The 22,209-nt window shown below is 33.8% G+C and overlaps 2 protein-coding genes across 2 annotated transcripts; both read right to left on the bottom strand.

The window, feature by feature from the left end:
- Window positions 1-225: 225 nt before the first annotated feature.
- Window positions 226-4,960, bottom strand: LOC131843877 (transmembrane protease serine 9-like). The gene is made up of 7 exons (XM_059192644.1): window positions 4,935-4,960; window positions 4,197-4,313; window positions 3,136-3,370; window positions 2,288-2,431; window positions 1,571-1,712; window positions 700-810; window positions 226-326 (listed from the first exon to the last, which is right to left on the bottom strand). Exons 1-7 carry the CDS (start codon window positions 4,958-4,960, stop codon window positions 226-228), a joined length of 876 nt encoding a protein of 291 aa, XP_059048627.1.
- Window positions 4,961-6,743: 1,783 nt separating this feature from the next.
- Window positions 6,744-13,727, bottom strand: LOC131843884 (trypsin-2-like). The gene is made up of 5 exons (XM_059192661.1): window positions 13,664-13,727; window positions 12,457-12,880; window positions 11,320-11,575; window positions 8,170-8,319; window positions 6,744-6,899 (listed from the first exon to the last, which is right to left on the bottom strand). The coding sequence occupies exons 1-5, from the start codon at window positions 13,725-13,727 to the stop codon at window positions 6,744-6,746; spliced, it is 1,050 nt and encodes a 349-aa protein (XP_059048644.1).
- Between the last annotated feature and the right edge of the window lie 8,482 nt (window positions 13,728-22,209).

Raw genomic sequence — 22,209 nt, 5'->3', positions numbered from 1 at the left:
TCAATACACGGCAAACAACGTTTGTAGATAAAATAAACGCACACAACTGCACCTTGCATACATGTGCACGCATTCCGCGCACTCACACTGCAAAATAAAGTGCACACACAGAAAGTTTTATACAAAATTGAAGCGAGATAATTATATTAACACAATATATACGCTATCGGTTATATACCGCCATTATGTACCACCGGGTGGTAAGGTGGTGGGATGGTGAAATATTTAAATCATTTTCGCTGAATTTTTCGTACGTACAAAGTCCGATTGAAGCTTGGAGCTTTGTGCTTTTGCAGGATGCGTTGATGCTGCTCCAGGCTTTGTCACTGATGACAGGATTACAGATGGATTAAACAGCTTTTACAATTTTTCATTACACTGCCTTTTGGTGATGTTTGCTCATTTTAGTCACTATGCAAGTCTTTTTGAACGAATGAAATATTGAAATATTATTGTTCCTCTCATATGAGATACAAATAAGTACATAATATATCTTTGTATGAAAATATATAACAAAAAAAAAACGGGCAGCCTTATCGCTAAAATGCAATCTCTTCCAGTCAACCTTAAATTCATATATACATAGTTTTTTGTATCAATATTTTTATCATTGCCATGCAAGTTCAATCTAGATATTCAATTGAGAAGAAGCAGCAAGAAAATCGACTAGAAAATTGAAGTCAAGTGTTATATATTTACTTATAACATTAAATTGTAAATTCAGTACATGACCAACAGGAATAGGCTTTGCTTTCATCAATGTCGGAGAAGTTAAAGAGTAATCGTCAGTCTTGGTATGAGCATGTAATGCTTAAGAATTATAAGAATTAAAAATAAAATTGTATTTAAGAATGTGGGCGGTTATAAGGATAGAGGAAGCCCAAAAAATGAGAATGAAAGAGATGGTGATAAAAGGCCAAGAAAATCAGTGAATAAAGAGATTACTGCGAACAGAGATGAATGGAAGAGAAAAACATATTACGCCAACCACAAAATGACTGTCGCAGTCTTCTCGTTACTCGCTCTCTTTCTTCGCTTATCGTCTTTTACACAGTCCATCCATCTCTTTTTATGCCGTCCTCTGCCCTTATAACCATCGACATTCATACATACTACTTTACCGGCACCCCCGGGCGCCCGATCGATCCCCCGTGCAATTCATACGGGGATCGAAATTACGACGGCCTGAACCGAGGTTCGAACCCCTAGTGGTGCCATCAGACTAAAGTCATATCCGTCAGGCAGGAGTTGGCCTTCAGCCGCTCCATAAGTCCTTCCGCGGGTTTGGAGTGCCATCTGCACTCGCCCCCTAACGTCCGGTGAAGCTGTAAAGGCCAGCTGCGGCCAACAGCATTAGAGTAATCCGAAAAAAAAACATACTACTTTTTTTGAAATAATCTCTTCATTCCTACGCATTCAATGCTAATACTATGGGAGATGAATACTCTTCAAATATCTCTTCTTCTCCGACACTGGTGAAAGCAAAGCCTATTACTTACTAAAGGGATAAAGAAGACACAGATAAATATTCGCTTATATTGTTACGTTTATAATATATTTATTTATGTACCAGTGTAGTATCGAATCCAATTTCTTATATATTTATTAGATACATTAACGTACACTCCGGGGATGTTTCTGCCACACCCGAAACCGAACGCGGACAGACCGACAAGCCGACCGAAAGACACCGCTGAACCACCACTGTCGCCCTGCATACAAAAACATTACTAGTAATATTCAACAACCTAGATAGTGTAACAATTTAAAGATTGTCTTGTAGGAACAATCACATATAAAACGTGGCACTTGTTAATATTTTATAACACTTTATTATTATTTATAGGTCAAATTAGTAGATTAGTATAGTCAGATTAGTATTTTAATATTTATTTATATTCCTGTCTAGTTCTTGAATTACAATTCAATTTAATTAATAATTAATTCTTCTTCATTATAGCCTTTTATGAACCTTCATAAAAGTTTCTTATATATTTTTTTTGTTTCATACCGTCTAATTTAGGCAGTGGGATTTCAGTACATTGCGAGTACATTACTGAAATGTAACAAAAATATTTTGTGTGTATATGTATTTAATTCACTAAGGTATAAATAAAAATAACAAATAACTCTTCTATGAATAACTCAACAGAGTCTGTTATTTCTTTGCAAAAACATTATAAACTTGATCAACTTATTAAGTATAATTTATCATTTTTAATAGCTTTGTTTCTTAGGAAATTCTTCCATATGTTGCCATTCGTTAACTTACTATACTTTTGCTCACCTGACAGGCATCCTGTTCATCTCCACCTGCGCAGAACATCCTCTCAGTCAGTGTCTGATTGTAATATGGCCTGTTCACAGCCTGACAGATCTCCATGGGTACTATATTCAGTTGAACTTGTTGTAAAACATCATTATAATCACCCTACAAATAAAGTTACATTGCGAGGCCTTACTCGTCTGAATTTCGTCAATTTCTTATGACGGTCCTCGTAATAAAATTACATAATTACAGTATAAGTGGCATGACATCTAAGTACTCTGAAATAGCAACGCATGAGTGTTATAACAGGTGTCACATGATAACGCTTTTTTATAGCATAGGAGAGAAACGACCTATCGCCTCACCTAATGCTGAATGATTACCGCTTCCCCATTTTGTTGGCCGTGTTAAAAATTAACCGTTCTTTAATATAAGTAGATAGTATCTATTTTTTTCTTGAGTACCCTCTGTTCTGTGACTTTACTGACAAAAACATAATGTTCAGAAACAGCACAATACGCGCCCGCGAATTTTTCTTAACATATATTAATACCCGGTGTTGTGCAATATACCGTTGTGTCTTCATATGTGTATGTCCTCATTGCTACGTGTGTGTGAGCTGCAAAAGAAGAGCAACGCAACAAAAAGGTACTTGACTGATTCCTAACCTAACATTTATTTTTTTATTTTTTTATTGTACTATTTTTGTATAAATTTGTAAGCCTATCTAACAGTAAACGGTTACCGTAGCCTGTATATGCCTAAAACATTAAGGGGGTCACGTGCGCGCTGCCAACCCTTTAAAAACCTTAATATACCTTTCTTGAAAATCTCTAACATATACTTAATTTGTTCTTAATACTAACCTTTTCCTTCGGATATCCCCAACCTGACACTCGAATACTCCCACACTCCCCCTCACTTATGCGTATACCTGCCACCAACTTGGAAAAGTGTAGTCTCCTAAACTTCAACAGTTGGATATCATAATCAAACCTGTGGCTTCTTCCATATATTGGATGAAGTATGTGCTTGGTAATCTTCACTTTGAACCCACTGTGACGATATCTGCTTCCTATTTTTATGTAGTTAGGTTCTGTTCTAGAAATAGAGTACGAAACTTTTGACATATTTTTTTTGCTACTTGAGGCATATACTATACCTTAAAAACAAAAAAAAATATAAATCGTCTTTGTGGTCACGGCACTGTCGACGGTAATCGGTATACGGTATATACACACAACCTTCTTCGGCCAGTAGTATAAAAGGTGGCAATTAACTTTTTTTTTAATTTATATTAATTTAATGTATTTGTTATTCATAATTTTAAAAAAATATTAGTTTTCTGCACTCATTCCCTATATACGAAAATTCATACTTTTCCGTCGGCGCAATTTTCGTAAAAAGAGATACAAAGTTTTGCTTAACGAATTAATATTATGATGCATAATACACATTTCAATTTATATATGACTAGCTTTTGCCCGCGGCTTCGCTCGCGTTTATTTATCCCCTTAGAGGTGGAATTTATCTAAAATCCTTTCTTAGGGAATGCCTACGTCATAGTAGCTTTATGCATGCAAAGTATCAGCCCGATCGGTTTAAAATTTACAAAGTTTAATACAAACTTTTATCCCTTTGGGGATAGAATTAATCAAAATCCTTTCTTAGCAGATGCCTACATCATAACATGTACCTGCATGCCAAATTTCAGCCCAATCCGTCCAGTGGTTTGGGCTGTGCGTTGATAGATCACTATGTCAGGCACCTTTGAGTTATATATATATATATATTTAGATAATAAGATGTATTTTTTGTGCCAAAGTCCGAATCATAAGTACGTTTGTAATAGCGTTCAAATATTGATAGCTCTGGAATCGTGGTAAATATTTCCTTTTATGTACTGCGTGAAATTTAAAATTCTCACCCGCAGTGCGCTGTGGTAATCGCCCAATTTTCACCAATAAGCACGCCGCCGCAAATGTCCCCGTAATTGATTTGATACGGAGCATCCTGTATGTCGATATCGTATCCGCCTATGATACTAAAACGATTAATATTTTAAGCAACCGGATACAGCTCGGCACGAGTGCAGTTACTGTAGGTATCCCTAATTTTTTTAAATATATTTAATGTGTTATTTAGTGCTAAATAATTTTTTAAAGATAAAAAATGTCTTTAACATGTTTTGTGATTATTAATAACCAACAAAATATGTATTTTACATAACATTAGAAATACATTGTTGCCTACGTGTTATTCTGATGCATAAGCTACATTATAGTAAAGTTTCATCAAAATCTGTTCAGTAGTATTTGTGTGAAAGAATAACATGCATACTTACAAACTTTCGCATTTATAATATTATTAAGATTAACATTAAGATTTACTTAGAACAACGTGTACCTAAAAGAGCAACACGCAAATTTCTTGCTCAAACTTCTTGTGATGAGTCTGCATTCCAAATAAGCGGTAGAATAAAAAAGGACTATTCAAAAGTGCTTATATTAAGTTCGTATTCGGATGAAGGCGGCAATGCGCATGTGATACGTCTGGTATTTCAGGCGTTTCAGTTTCTATAGGTACGATAATCGTATGCATCAGGTAGGCCGTATGCTTGTTTGCCACTGTTATAGTATAAATATATATGAAACTAGCCACATACCCGTAAACATGAAGAAACATGGACATCAGTAAAACCGAGAAAAACATCGCCGTGAATTCTTATCTGAATATGCAATGAATTTTTAATTAGTTATTTTCATTTTCTGAAAGATATGTGAGCAAGGCTTTTCTATATATATATTTCATTTACTATATCAATATTTATTTATTCTATAATAATTTTACAATTAGTAATTTTTAAACTTATGTGGTTAATGAACATTAATTATAATTAATTAATTTATCATTATATTAATACGCGAAGCAAAAACTTTGTACCCCTTTATACGAAAATTGTGCCGACGGAGGAATATAAAGTTTCGGACACTTATAGTTTTTATATTGAGAAGGAGACACTAAACTAATCCATAAATAATATATTAAATCAATAAAAAAAAACACACTGCCACGTATTTCACACACTCAATCTGTCAGGTGGGAGTTGGTCTTCAGCAGCTCCATAAGTGCTTCCTTTGGTTTGGAATGCCATCTGCCCCCTATCGTCCGGTGAAGCTGAAAAGTTCAGCTGGTGGCCAACATTAGAGTAGTTCGGAAAAAAATCATATACACTCTTTTGTTTATTATCTGTGCGACTCCTAGTTCCTGTGCTTATAGAAATATAGTTTCTGACAACAGAAACTCAATAATGTTCAAACTTATAATTGAATTTATTTATGGTCGAATTTCGACCACTAGTATTGTTGACCGGGTCTTCTGTTATACACATTACAATATTTTATCACTATTCTTATCGTCTAGGCTTCGGCTAGCCAATTAACTTGATAAAAGCAGACTGAAACTTAAGATTTTAATGTTTTCAATTTTTTTTTAAATACATACAAATGTACCAAAATAAATAGGTTTTTACAATAATTTTTATAGATTCTATTGCGTTGATTTCTTATTCTTTTTGCATGTACAGACATTAAATATATGAATTTATATATAATAGTGTTTAATTAGTTTAAAAAACTACACAATGCTGTTTTTTTTAGAAAATATAGAGTCCTACTGCTGCCAGATGGCAGTTACACTATTGACTTCAAATATAACATTCATTATTATCAACACAAGATCTACTTACCTTGATATGATGACGCTGTCTGAATTGTCCAATTGCCCAAGACAAAAAATAAAACAATCAGTATAATAATTTTAGGTAAAAAGAGAGTCCTGTGTATTTTTTAATTTGTAAAAAAAGAAAGGGTCCTATTCGATCAATTTACTGCTGTTTCAAAATGGTACTTCCACTACTGACTTCAGATATTCATCTCAATAACAAGCGAAATAAAACTACATTCTATAAAATATAATTTTACTTTTATAAAAGATAGGGTCCTGTGTGATCAATTTGCTGCTGCTCCAAGATGACAGTTGCACTACTGACTTCAGACATTCGTCTCCCTATTACCAACATAACAAACGAAATAAAATTACATGACGTAAAATATTTTCTTTAATTGTTTCAAATAATAGGGTTCTATAATTAATTTCCTACTATTTGGGATCACCAAATGGCACTACTGCTACTGGACTATTAGATATTACTTTCATTACTACCAACATAACAAATGAAATAAAACTACATTCCGTAAAATATGTTTTTATTTTTATTCAAATAATAGGGTTTTATTCAATTAATTTTCTACTTTTCTCAAATGGCACTACTACTACTGACTTCAGACATTACTTTCATTACTACCAACATAACAAACGAAATAAAACTACATTCCGTAAAATATATTTTTTATAAATCCAAATAAAGTTCCAAAAAAATCTTAAATTATTTAATATGTATGCAAATAGTTTTTTAATCAAACATCAGTTTGGTGGTCTGCTCTATCCATGGCCTCACCTTGGCGACCTTGCTGTACACGCCGTAAGAACCAGGGGTGGCGCAACCATACCCGAAGGACACCATGCCTAAGATCCTATCGTGAGCCACTGCAGGTCCACCGGAGTCACCCTAGAATATTACAACAAATAACAACTCTGATCGATCCCCCGTCCAATTCAAACGGGGATCAAAATTACGACGTCCTGAGCCGAGGTTCGAACCCCTAGCGATGCCCTTAGACTAAACTAGTATCCGTCAGGCGGGAGTTGGCCTTTAACTACTTCATAAGTCCTTCCTTTGGTTTGGAGTGCCATCTGCACTCGCCCCCTATCGTCCGGTGAAGCTGTAAAGGCCAGCTGCGACCAACAGCATTAGAGTAGTCCAAAAATAAAACAAATAATAAATAAATAAATAACCCTGGATAATTAACACAGCGCCATCTAGTTTTAAGCTAAGCAGAGCTTGTGTTACAGGTACTAGACAACTGATATAAATACTAGACATTTTCTATTGTAAATAATATACATAGAAAACACCTAGAATGATACAAATAATTGTATTAATAAATATTAATGTTTGTATCATGCAAGGAATCGAACCCAAGACCGGAAGTAAAGCGGTGTGTTAAACCGCTATACCACCGGGGTGGTCTATAGTAAGTAATAATAAGAACAATGGACTATTCACACAGCGCCATCTAGTCCCATGCTAAGCAGAGCTTATATTATGGGCACTAAACAACGTATGTTTAACACTAAACAACATATATTTTTTGAATTTTATTTCTTTTAAATGAATGATAATGGTATGATGCTCCCGCCCTCTATAACGATCACTAGTGAAGGATGACAGGATGAGAATGAGGTCAGGTCAGGTTTGTCTATCGTGATCAAATAACCAAGAATTAACCACGGTGATATCCAGGGGCAACCGCGTGGAGGTCGATCTAACATGGTACATTGCAATGGTCATTGCAAGGGGTCACTGGCTCCATTACTAACAATTATCTTCCCCCGTAAACACATTAAATACATCTAAATATATATAACTTAAAGGTGTCTGACGTAGTGATCCAAAGCACAGCTCAAACCACTGGACGGATCGGGCTGAAATTTGGCATGCAGGTAGATGTTATGATGTAGGCATCCGCTAAGAAAGGATTTTGATTAATTCTACCCCCAAGGGGATTAAATAGGGGATGAAAGTTTCTATGAAACTTTGAAAACCTACCTATAACGTAGGCATTCCCTAAGAAAGGATTTTGATAAATTCCACCCCTAAGATAAATTAACGCTAGCGAAGCCGCGAGCAAAAGCTAGTACAAAATATACATAGAAACCACTGATTTGGTAGTCCTCAGAAGCAAGTTACTATACCTCGTGTAATTCCTACTTCTTACCTGACAAGCGTCTTTCTTCCCTTCAGAGAAGCCGGCACAGAACATTCTAGTAGTTAGCGCACCCCTAAAGTAGGGGAAAGGTACATTTTGACAGTTCTCCTTGGATATTATAGGCACCCGCACAGCCCTGAGCACGTTGGAATATGGACCCTACAATAACAAAGAAATAACACTCATTATGGAACAACACTACAATAAGCAGTATATTAACGATGTTTTCTATCGCCAGATTTTAATTTTTATACTTATCCTAAAAGAAAAAAAGTACAGCGATGCATAGAAAAGATGCGAGACAAGAAAAGAAGAGATAATCATAAAAAAATTACGGCCCTATCTTCTTTTTTGTGAAAGTACCTACTTTCATTGACCGATTTTTATGATTCTTATCTATTCACACAGCGTCATCTAGTTTCAAGTTAAGCTAGCTAAAGCTTGTGTTATGTGTACTAGATAACTGATATAAATACATAGATTATATTTCGTAAATATATAGATGGTCTTGGTGTTTTCATACATAGAAAACACCCAGACCGATACAAACAATCATACTCGTAAAATAAAAATTTTTGTGGCGTGCGAGGAATCGAACCCGCGACCATAGGAAGTAAGTCGGTGTGCTAAACCACTAGACCACCGAGGCCGTCGAGATCGTTTTTAAATCTGACTAAATGTATTTATCAAGTAGAGACGCACCTTGCAATAGTTTCGTTGATTATTATTATTATGTAGGAATTTGTGAAATCCATAATAATTGCAATATTATAATAAGTAATGCAAATTACATCCTAATTGATGACAGTAAGTGTAATGCCGCGGCTGCACTGACTTACACCAACAAAACAAGTCATTTTGGAGGTAATAAAGGTACTGAAATGGCTGGACCGATTTTAACGGGACTTTTTTTAGCAAGTAGCTGATGTAATAAGGAGTAACTTAGGCTACTTTTATATTAGAAAAATTTTCTAATTAACCTTTTTGTTAAAGTCCACACGGTCGAAGTCGCGGGCACAGCTAGTAGTAATATAACTGGACAATTATCACAGCGCTATCTAGTCCCAAGCTAAACAGAACTTGTGTTATGGGTACTGGACAATTGATAGAAATACCTATATACTTTGAATGACACATAGTACATAGAAAATATCCATTCTTGCTATAACGTTTACTCTATATACAAGCTGTTACACGCGACATCGTCCGCGTTGAATGAACTTTTTTTATTAAAATTCATATCTAAATTAGAAGTACCCTATTACTTGTACAACATTTGCTAGCGGTTTCGCATACTGACTTACTTCTGATGGTAGCGGGTTCGGTTCCTCGCACTGTATAAACATTTGTATACATGAGTATGTTTGTTTGATATGTAATATAAATAGAAAACATTTTGGAATGAACTTCCTGCCGAGGTTTTCTCACTAGACTATAGCATGGGGTTTTCAAGAACAAGACAAACAAAACAAGATGACACCCCTGGTGTTTCAAGCGTCTATAAACTACGGTAACCATTTACCATCAGATGATCAGATGGGCCGTATGCTTGATTGCCACCATCGTAGTATAAACCTACCCTACAGTAGTCTAATTTTTTCGTTCAACTCCTAAAAATCGTATAGTTATCTTTAGGAGGGCAATGGTGTCTGAAATACAAGCTAGGCCCAGTTTAAACACTACTGCACTGGACTTGGTATTAAACACTACTGCACTGGACTTGGTATTAAACACTACTGCACTGGACTTGGTATTAAACACTACTGCACTGGACTTGGTATTAAACACTACTGCACTGGACTTGGTACTAAACACTACTGCACTGGACTTGGTACTAAACACTACTGCACTGGACTTGGTATTAAATAGTTTTAAAAACTATTGTATATATATATATATATGGAAATAATATAGATATATAACCTTAGTTAAATCACACAATAAACAAGGTACAATAAACTTATTATTATTATTTTTTTATTTTCTCTCAGTTTTTGCTGTTTTTTTTACACTTACGGGCCGAAACCAAGTAAGTGCAGTTTGTCTGAGTGTGTGAGCGTGCGCATGTCTGCGTGCGTATGAACGCGTGTGTGTATGTGTGAGTTTGTGTGTACTCATTGTGTGACTGGTGTGGCTAGTGTAATTATTATTATTACTCCTGCAAAAATTTACGTACGAGTTATTTCAGAGATTAAAGAAAACATAGATATTTTCTATAGAACATTATTGAGCAGTGTGTCCGCACCACATATAGAAAATGTACAGACCAACTGTATATCAAGATGCGTAGTTTAACCATAATAAGAAACATTCATATAGGTTAATGGAAATATGTCCGAGGCGTAACCAAATGGCTTTTTAATTTACAATCCAGTCTTAGGCTGCGCGTGATTCTCGCGGTTGCATAATTAACTGTACAAGATTCAACAATTGAAAATTAAATGGAACATAACTCGAAGAAGGTGACGGCCTCGGTGGATTAGTGTTTAGCACGCTGTCTTACTTCCGATGGTCGCGGGTTCGATTCCTCGCACGATGCAAACATTTGTATTCATGAGTATGTTTAAACTGTTATGAATTTACTAAGAAAACTGCGTTTATATCGGTTGTCTAGTACCCATAACATACGCTATATTTAGCTTGGGACTAGATGGCGCTCTGTGAATTGGCTAAGATATTTTTTTTTCTGTATTCTCGTATTTTAAGTACTAAATGAAATCTATTTGGATTTAAGAAACAAGCCAATCTTAGGAGAGCCGTCCACTGCCTTCGGAATTACGTTTTGTTTTGATATCGGTATTACCTTCATCGGACAGTCAGTCAGAAATGTAAATTGACACACATTTTTTTTTATTGGCATCGAACAAGTACCTAAACCACGACTATCTCCAAAAATCAATATAATCGAATGAAATCAAAATTCATTCATTGACTTAGGACATTTTAGCCGCTTATGAACGTCAAGTTTTTTCTATTTATAATACCTTTTTAATACTATTTTCCTTAATGTTCAGTTCAGTATACAGATTAAATTGAATTGGCAAGAAAGAAATTAAAGAAATGAATAGTTAGTTAGCATGTTTTGGATATAATATAATGTGTGGCAGGAAAGTAAAATGTCTATGAAGTTTTAGAGTAATGTGGTACAGATATACTCACATTTTCCTCTGTATTCCCCCATCCAGTAACCGTGACCACCTTCCCAATTACCATATCTTCAATATGAGCTATCTTCACGGGTTGAATGTTCTCATCAAACCTTAAATTCTCATTCAGCTCCAGGAGTTGGAAGTCGTAATCGAACGGGTGCTCCTTGTGCTTCGTCCCCCAATTGGGGTGGATATGGTTCTGTTTCACCCCCACTTTTCTACCCTGGTTCAAATACTTTGATCCTGCTCTTATGTATGGCTTCTTGCTTTGAAATTATAGAAAAATATATTGTTGGGAAAATGTGGAAATCTTAATAGTATAATAGTACTAAGAGTGGAAAGGGGATTGTCAGTAATGTGGACTGATGATATTATTCCTAGCAATGTACCATGTTAGATTGACCTCCACGCGGTTCCACTGAAAACCATCGTGATAAATTCTTGGTGAATTTGTCACGATGGGCTAACTGACCTGACCTCATGCTCATCTCATCATCATCCTCCACTGGTGCCCAGTCAGCGTATACCATTAGCGCAGACGGGTACCTACACCATTCCATTGTCATCCATAAAAAAATAGTACTAATAAGTAAGGATAACTACTTATAACTTTGCCGCGGCTGAACTTGTTTCACGGGCTCAGAGATCTCCGGTATGCTGCTTTATTTCCATATTCACAGGTTCGATTCCTCGTGCGGTACAAACATTTGTATTCATAACTATGATTGTTTGTATTGGTCTGGGAGTGTTCTATGTATATTATGTACGTATTTACAAAAGAATATGTCTGGTATTTCTATCAGTTCTCTAGTACCCATAACACAAGATTCCTCGCACGGTGCCGTCATTTGTATTCATGAGTATGATTATTTGTATTGGTGTGGGTGTTTTCTTTGTATATTATATATTAATTTTCGTATATATATCTAGAAGAACTTGGGAAAACAATAAAACTACTCGAAGTACTATTCTTGCGCAGACAAAGTCGCGGGCACACGTATTTTTAAGTTTCATGTCACACTCCTGGTGTTTCATAGAAGAGCTTCGACAGCCATCTACCATCAGATAGACATCATGCCTGTTTACCACCACCACAGTCCCGCGAGTCGACGACGTCCGAACAGTGGCATAAAAAAAAAGTTCTTACCCACAATGTCCAGCAGTAATCACCCATTTCTTATCAATAATAGCTCCACCGCAGTTAGAGCCGTACGCCACATGATACGGATACAAATTGATATCAACCTCGTATCCACCGACGATCTTATCTTCGCCATAATTCGATTTTATCTCATCATATTCATCATCTCTGTCTATATAATCATCACCTCTCTTTAAATAATCGTCAGCCCCCTTTAGATAATCGTCTCGTACTTTTATATAATCGAAATTATCGATATCAGGCGATTCTGTCGGTTCCTCATAGTCCTCTATGTCGAGTTTATAATAATCGCCGTTTCTGAATGGGTTTTTGAATACTAATCTTTTTGGTGCACTCCAGTCGAGTAATTTATTTGTTCTTATTGGAATTTTTTGTTGTTTCTGTACTGGTATAATTATAACGTTATATTCTGTAAGGAAATTATTAATGATAATTAATAAGTATGGACAATTCACACAACGCCATCTAGTTACAAACTAAGCTTGGATTGGTTACTAGACAACTAGTTGACACGTTCTTAATTTTTTTAATACACACAAATCGCGTGTTTAATACAATAACTGATACTTTTGAAATTTTAGTTTGGATTATTCATATAATTTCTAAAATTTCAAAATTTTCAGCCCTTATTTTCTTTTTATAATAGAATATTAAAAACGAAATTAATACTGTTTGATATTCGAATGGATTTACTTTTAATAATGGAATATGACAAAAAAACATATGATGTTTGATATTGGAATAGTGCACCCGCCTGCACTAATGGTTTACGTTGGCGGGGCTGCAGTAGAAGATGATTCAAACATGTATTTATCACGATGGTTTCCAGGAGGGACCACGTGGAGGTCAACCTGGCATGGTACATTGCTAGCAATAGTGATATTAATGCACATTACTAACAATCCTCTTCTTGCACAGGTGTTATGTGGATCAAACCTGCAACCATCTGATGATGAAGCTGTTTTTTAATCCGCTACACCATAAAGGTCAAATTAATCTTACTAATATTATAAACCCGAAAGTTTATGAGTATATATTTGTTATTCTTTCACGCAAAAACTACTGAACGGATTTTGATGAAACTTTACAATAATATATTTATACATCAGAAAAACACATAGGGTATAAATTTCACGCGGGTAAAACCGCGGGCACAGTCAATAGTTAATATTAAGATATCACAGTGACCTACTCTCTTGAAACGCTGGCAGTATACAGTGAAATAACCAGACAGTTAAAAAGCTAACTTTGAGCATTGTACACACGCGCAAGAGACTGGAGTCGATCAACAACTGCGCAGGAGTTGATTAGTAAGATTAATACGACGTGAAATTAATAATTTACGAGTTACACGCACTTGTATGTACACATTCGGTGCCTAATCACGAATTTGCAACCTACGTCAACGATTTTTATGGAATTGAAAAATTTAATGAAAACGTGAAATTTCCAATGTTCAGTCCAATGCAACTGAATTATACATGAAAAAGTGAGTTTGTGTATTTGTTTGTTACGCTTTCATGAGTACCTTGTAATTAATTAATAATAATATTTCAGAAGTACTCACACAGCGCCATCTAGTCCCAAGCGAAGCAGAGCCTGTGTTATGTACATGAAATATGTATTTACAGAGGTAAATATACATACATATAGGGAAAAGGGATTGTTAGTAATATGAACTGATGACCCCATTACTAGCAATGTACCATATCAAGTTATCCTCCACGTGGTTCTCTCTGGAAACCATCATGTTAAATTCATGGTCAGTTTACCACGATATGCTAACTATCCTAATCTCATACTCATCTTATTATCCTCCACTGGTGGCCCGCCAACGTGAACCGTTAGTGCAGGCCGGTGCACTATTCCATTATCATCCCTAAGAGATTATTACTCAGTAGCGACATCTATGTACACAGAGGTACACTAAAGATAGTTAAAACTTGTTCCCCTAGCGGCCGTTCGAGAAACTAAAACTTTTTATATAAATTCAAAATAAGCTAGCATATATATTAATGTTATTTATAAAATACCAATTTTAATTTGATAATTAAAATATAAGTAACCAATATACTTAAGTAATTAACTGTCGCAATATTGAAGCAGAAGTGACAATATATGACAAGTAGCGACATCTATCGTTGAATAGCCATATTTAGTTTTACATGTGAGAGTGCGCTCTTATGGTGTTTATTATTTGGGAAATTTATTTTGTATGTATGTTTATTTTGTAAACTATAATATACGTGGGTGGATTGCAACCTAACAATGAAACAATATATATATTTTTATTTATTTTCTATATATTCTTCTTGTAATTATAATAATTCTACACACTTCTCCCAGGAGTCCCAGCGATGCGGATCACTTCTCTCCGACAACTCGTTCAAATACTACTCGGCGTTTTTCTCTGCAAAATAATTGTTCACAAAGTTCACAATATGATAGCGTACATATATCCGTCTATGTCTTCCATTATTGGTGTTATCGACACTGTTTTTTTTTATAATATTCGTTTTAGTTTTTCATGAACTAAAATGAACATTTTTATTATTTCAATTGACAATTAATGGAAACATTTATATACTTACATTTTATTTTTTGTAAATACAAACATGATAAACGTAGAAAACAACCAGACCGATACAAAGAATCATACTCGCAAGCCATCGACAGGGAATTCATCCCCATATGCTCCAGCGTGGATTCCACTCTAAGTGGTCTCGGACAGTGCGGTTTGAGAGGAGCTTCCTCCCGCGTACACTTTGATTATGGAATGAACTACCTGCCGAGGTTTTCTCGAGAAACTACAGCATGGGGTTTTTTTAGAAGGGTAATATTATGGTTTCTTAAGGGTCGGCATGGCCAACGGCACGTGATGCTGCTGGTGTTTCAGGCGCCTGTGGGCTACGATAAACATTTACCATCACATGGCCCGTATTGTAGTTTTTGTTGTTTGTATCAAATAATGCAATATGCGAGTAGAATACAATGTGCGAGAAGTCAAACCCGCGACCGTCAGAACTAGAGCCTAGTGCTAAACCGCTAGACCACCGATACCTTCGAAACAACAAACGAAATGGTGCCAAATGTTGATCGAGAACATTGTTGATTGTTTATATAATACTAAATACATATAGGTACACGACAAATATGAATGATTAAATTGATTATCGCATGCCTCTTACTTGTTATTGTGTAATTATTTATATAAAATCTATCTATCTATTCAAAAGAGTAACACACAAGTTTCTCGCTCATTCTTCTTGTGATGTATCTTCTATATTCCGAATGAGTGGTAGAATAAAAAATATGACTATTCAAAAGTGCTTGTATTGAGTTTATTTGAATAAAGATTTCCATTTCTATTTCTCTATTTCAATGGAACATTCTAGATCAACCCTACAAGTCTGCCCAACCGATCGGGAGTGGAATCGTGTGGACTGTAGACACTTTAATTGTTCAACATTCGTAAACTTTCTACGTGAGAACCAAAACTTAATTTTAAACTGCCAGATGGCGCTGTAAATCATTGTAACCGGTCTAGTTACAGCAGATCTAGAAACTAGAATTGTAATCTGCCCGTTATATTTCCTGAAAAGAGAGGATATTATTCTTTTTCTAGGAGAGAGTAAGGTGAGTAGATGAGGTAAGTAAATTTCTCAATACCAGGTCGATTTATGTTTCTTTGTTTCTGTTTTACTGTCATATAGCTTATACATTAGTATAAGCTATATTACTGTAAAGTTTCATTAAAATCCGTTCAGTATTTTTTGCATGAAAGAGTAACAAACATCTATCCATTCATACACACAAACTTTCGCATTTAATATAGTAAGATCAGGACAGACAGAAAGACAGACATTTTTGTATGATATTAGTGCGGATTTGTAAAACCTTTTGCTCTAACATCTTCACTTTGTCTGCATTCCAATATCTATTCGTAATTAACAATGTTATATGAATCTTTATACATCTGAGAAAAACTTTACAAAACCCAAAATTTCAACCACAACAATAACACCCCCACCGCAAGTAAATAAGCCTTCGGGGGGATGAATACATAATGAAATTTCGCCCCTTACCGTCCGTTAATCAAAAACTGCTGCAGAGCGGGCGTTGGAAAGACGTAAGAAAATGGAAATTTTCCTACCCTCCTTTTTCCTGTTATACCCACCGCCCCCCAGTCGCCTCGTGAGAGGTTGGACAACTCCCCCCCACAGGTTCACGAGTGTGGAGACCGCTTTGCGATTGTCCAATTTAATCAAATCAAAACAAAGATTTCATTCACTTCATTTTAGCCGCTTATGAACGTCAAGTTTTTTGTATTCATATTTTTTTCCCTACCGTATCGTATTATTGTTAAAAACCTATGATCATCGCGATTTCACACGTCTTTTACTTTGCGGCAATCAATACAAAACCTTACGCTAAAAAGAATATGAAAATTAAAATTATAACGTTGTCCGCAAATAAACTTATTCTTGCTATATATTGCTATCATCTATAAATTCATCTATCTTATAAACATAACATTTGTTTAATATATGAGATTTGAATTGCCTCTCTGTAAGATGAGACTCTGGCAGTTTAACACTTTGTGTAGACCGGTTTTTTATTGCGTAAGTTTCTACTTGTACGAGTAGTTGTAGGACGTTTAAAGACTACGTAATGACTCGCCCATACCATAAATAGAACGTACTCTCTTTTGTTTTGGATTTTGGAAGAGATCTCTTCTAGTACTACTATCTATATACTAATATTGTCTCTAAACTATTTTTCAACATACTCGTAAAGTGAATTTAATATCACCGGTTTTCAATATATAACGCAACTCAAAAAATAATAATGAAGTTGAAGGGGTTGAAGTATAGGATGAAAGTGTTATCACTTCCGGTTTTTCGAGTCGTATATAAACGCAAATAGTGTTTTAGATGTTATATTCCATAACCGCACCTAAACTATTTTTCTATTTTTTTAATAGCACCGGTTTTCAATATATAACGCAACTCAAAAAACACGCGTGCGTTATAAATGCAAATAATTAAGTTATATTCCATAACCGCACCACTATTTGTTATTTTTGAAATTCGAAAAAACGCCAGGCGATGCCATGCAGCTCGCTGATTTAAAAAAGTAAAATGGCGGGAAAGTACCAAAATGAACAAAATATAATATAATTTATTATTCTATTTCCTTGCAAATGTATTAAAAATCTTAAAATACACGTGGTATTTAACACACTCGGCTCGTCTTTGGCTCGGGCTGAAATGTTATAACCATTGACCATGCATACAGTATTAATAGTATATTACGATGTGATGCACTTATATCGTAACATATTATTACTAATCACTCCATCTATTAAAAAAAACCGCTTCAAAATCCGTTGCGTAGTTATAAAGATTTAAGCATACATAGGGACGGACGGACAGCGACAGCGACTTTTTTTTACACTATGTATTGTCGGTATTATCTGTGCAATAAGAATATATACAAAATTGGAGCTTAGAACCTATTTTATAAAAGAGAAATAAAATATTAAACAAAGACATAGTATAAGCCACCTCCATATTGAGTGGCTCCCCCAAGCCTGCATTACCCGCCCGACGAATGCAAATTTTATAACGCGACGCCACTTTCTTATAGGCATTGTCGTAAACTCTCTCCGTACTTAGCCTCGGTCATTTGTTCTGATTCTATATCTATACTGGATTAGTACCCCGTCTATGTACTTTTTATGTACCTATTATGTATTATCTATTTATTGAGATGTATGTATTTTGTGTGTGGAATGTATATTTTCTTATTATGAATTTAATTTTCATTTTTTAATCACATTTTCAATTTTATTATGACGCAATGACGAGGGTTGATAGATATAAAAAATAAGTTACGTTCATAAATCTAAACTATGCAAATACAACTTAGATATTGAATGTAGATAATATACTGAAATATATGTGTGGTAGGAATTTTCTTTTTGTTATAGGCAGGTATTTTTTATTTTCTTTATGCAATAATTAAACTTGTTAGATATAAAAATTAAGTTCTCTTTTTATGAACCTAAACTACATAAATTCAATTAATATGTCTAATATAGAAATAGAAATCATTATCAATGAAATAAATATTTATTAATTATATTTTTTATATCCTATTTTCGTGTAATGTGTAGCGAGCAATACAAAATTGACCTAAAAATATGAACTATATTATTCTTTATTACTATTATTTATATTTAGGAACATCTAAAGCAAAGGAGAAACTCGAATTACGCTGTGTTCGATATTCAAATTATCACCCACATCATTCACTCAGTCAGTCACACGAATTCGCCGTGTACAGTTTGAAACTGGCTACATTTTTGCAAGTACCTGCCTCCCGCTTGCAAGATAAGTGTAATAAAAGTTTTCCTAATGTGAAAACTTGGTAATGTTATCGGTATACGTGATCTCGCCGGCTTTTCGGGCTGGCGGTTACACCAACTAACGGTATTCGAATTTCAAATTCGATTCGCGCCTTCCAATAAAGTTACGATTCAATCATTTAAGTTTTTAATTCTTTTTTTACTTCAGTATACAGGCCAGTGACTATACGTAATTCTTTTTTTAAAGCAGGTCACAGGACAGTGATCATATAGCAACATTTTTTTATGAGAAATTTAAAAATTTTATAGAAGTATGACTGAAATAGATAACAATACCTTACTATAAGTAAGGTTATATAAGAAATTTGAACAGAATTATAGAAGTATATAAATAGATGCCAGAATTTAGAATATTGGGGATAATAATTATTTATTTATTTACACAAATAAACTTCTAGTACATAATTGAAAAAAATACAAACCTTTTTTTTTATATTTGTAGGACAGTCACAGCTCGTATTCGATTTTATTATGTACAACAATTATTATATACAATAGAACCGTAAATGATGAGGTGGTGTAGCGGTTTTGATATCAGTCGATTCCTCGCATAGTCATTTATGAGTAATAACATGGTTTGTATTGAGTGTCTGTTTACATTAAATATTACATGATCATCATCATATACATATACAAAAAATGTATCTAAGTATTTATACAAGCTCTGCTTAGATGGCGCTTTGTCATGGGTTATTAAAAAAAATACTTTCAACAATCTCTTTTTCTCACCATACTAACCACATTATCATTTCATTATATTCTTCTTCTTTTGATTCAATAACAACTAAATACATATATTTTCCCCAGAAAGTTGCAACGACTATGTAGTCGCATTTATGGTCTACGTTTGTGCACGACAATGGACACAAAGAACAAGAAAGTGATTTCCACAGAATAGCAAAACCTCATTTATAAGAACCATAGACAATTGTAATTACATTAAAACAATCCAGAAGTAGCGGCCGTGTGTACAGTAACCGCATCGGATTCTTTCGTCCATTATTACACGAGTTCTAATCGACTTTCTGCTTATTTCACACGGAGGTATTATACCGCATACGAAATACAAACTTCTATTGTTTTTATTCGTTATGAAAGGAAACACATTGTTTTGGTTTTATTTGTCTAAAGGGAGATACATGAGTATGTATGATTCGTACATAGATATATTTCTCCCATCGTCTTGAATGCATTAAGGGAGAAACGTAATTTAAATTTGGAATGTAGTACAAAATGATAAATACAAATTTTGACTAATAATTTATTTGAAATTATTACAAATTTTATACATATAATAATAATTTCTATTTTTCATTTAATATTTACAATTTAAATTGTTCTCTGTTACCTAAACTAAGTTGAAACTTATATTTTAGGCACCAGTTATCTCCTCTTACAATTTACAGTAAGTATATAAAAATTATACAAATGTAGAAATAATACAGTTACACTTGTAACTAACAATGAAATGTTTCTAAGTTCATTTAAAAAATATCAGGTGGGTTGATATATATAAGTTTGTATATGTACCAATAAATATGAAATAGAATTTGTATATGTTACATTTGTTTGTATACATTATTATATAATAATAATATGCATAATAAACCCAAATATTTTAAGACACTGTACACCCCACACTTACATCTATATTATTATGTATATATATTGTTACAATTAAAATTGCCTAAAATATGTAATTAAATACTGCAATATATTAGAATACAAAGTAGATATCTTTTTGCATAGATTATAAAAACAATTTATTAGAAACGTACAATAATCTAGAAACTTTACAAACATAAAAAAACAAATCACTTATTTTTTCTTTTAATACTATATAATACTAGTTTTATTAATATTACTATGAGTACTAAACAATTCATAGAAATACTTTTTTTTTAATTTATCCCACGGTACAAGTATTTCTATCCATGAAACTGGTTGTTTATATTGGTCTGGGTATTATGTATTATATATTATATATGTAATAAATAAATAAAATTTAAATATTTCCATCAGTTGTCTAGTACCCATATAATGAACTATACTTAGCTTGGGACTAAGTGACATGGTTAACACCATGTTATTTACAGGTTTTTTTTATATTACATATGTGTTATATTGTCCAGGGTAATTATTATTATTATTATTACTAGGTACTTATACTGAAAAAAATACACCTTTGGGAAAGTTTGTCAGTTTCATGAATACTTTCAATATCTTACAACTTTACGGTTAAGTCACTGAATTATAAAAAAATAACGACTGCGAAATTTATATCTTATAATCTCGATGTAGAAGCTAATAACGTCAAAACCGAACTTAATACATATGTTAATAAAGTTGAAACTCCCCAGTCAAAGTGACACCTAAAAACCTAAGAATAGCGCACCCGTCGTATTTTCATTAAGTTTTCCAACAGCGATTTGATACCGTCACTTCCAAAGCCCGTAGATTAAGGCCAGAATGAAAGCTTACATTTGCATAGAAATTAAAACTTACCTGGACCGCACCTCCGCTAGTGGACCCGAGAGTCATCGCATGCCCGAACTAGTGGCGCCCAATTCAAAGGTCGCATTCGAAATTTGAAATTCGAAATTCGAATCGGGTACGGAACTTTGAAGTAACTATACTGTTTAGAATGGATATATTTTTTTTTTATTTTAAATTTCGAGAGTAAGGACGGCTGTTATGAGCCTAAAATGAATATATTCAACCAGTAACATTGAAATGTTATTAATCCATCATATAAAGTCTATCACGTGTTAATCAGTTTATACAAAGTGATTATATTTAGATGTATAAAGTGTAAACCCTTTGCCTCGTACCTTTTATTATAAATAAGTTATGAATTCTTATTTCAATAACTTATGTGCGTATTAAGTAACTTATTTTACATTTACTATAGTGTAGCTATAAACTTATTTACAAAACGTTTACAAATTATTATTTACAAATATATCTTTATAATATTATTATAATCTTAGTAATTTATTAAGTATCTTATAATCTTACGTACGTACTTATATACTTAATTATTTTTATATGGCAATAAAATTAGTAATTACATGTAAAGTTAAGCAGACTAATTTCAAGAAGTTATAACATCAAAATCAAATTAGATTATGGTAAATTATTCATAGCTTTAATAATATTATTTTAAACGTTTAATTGCCAATATGTTCTATTATTAGAAGGTCCTCGTACAGCGTCGTAATGTACGTGAGTTTACACCTCAAACGTATAAATATTACCCAAGAAAATTATATCAAAAGTTCTCCTGAGGTATTCACGAAAAGATATTT

The sequence above is a fragment of the Achroia grisella genome, unplaced genomic scaffold, assembly GCF_030625045.1.
Source record: "Achroia grisella isolate CSIRO2021 unplaced genomic scaffold, CSIRO_AGI_Agris_v1 utg3539, whole genome shotgun sequence".
Taxonomy (NCBI): Eukaryota; Metazoa; Arthropoda; class Insecta; order Lepidoptera; family Pyralidae; genus Achroia; species Achroia grisella.
This window is presented reverse-complemented; position numbering and strand designations above follow the sequence as displayed.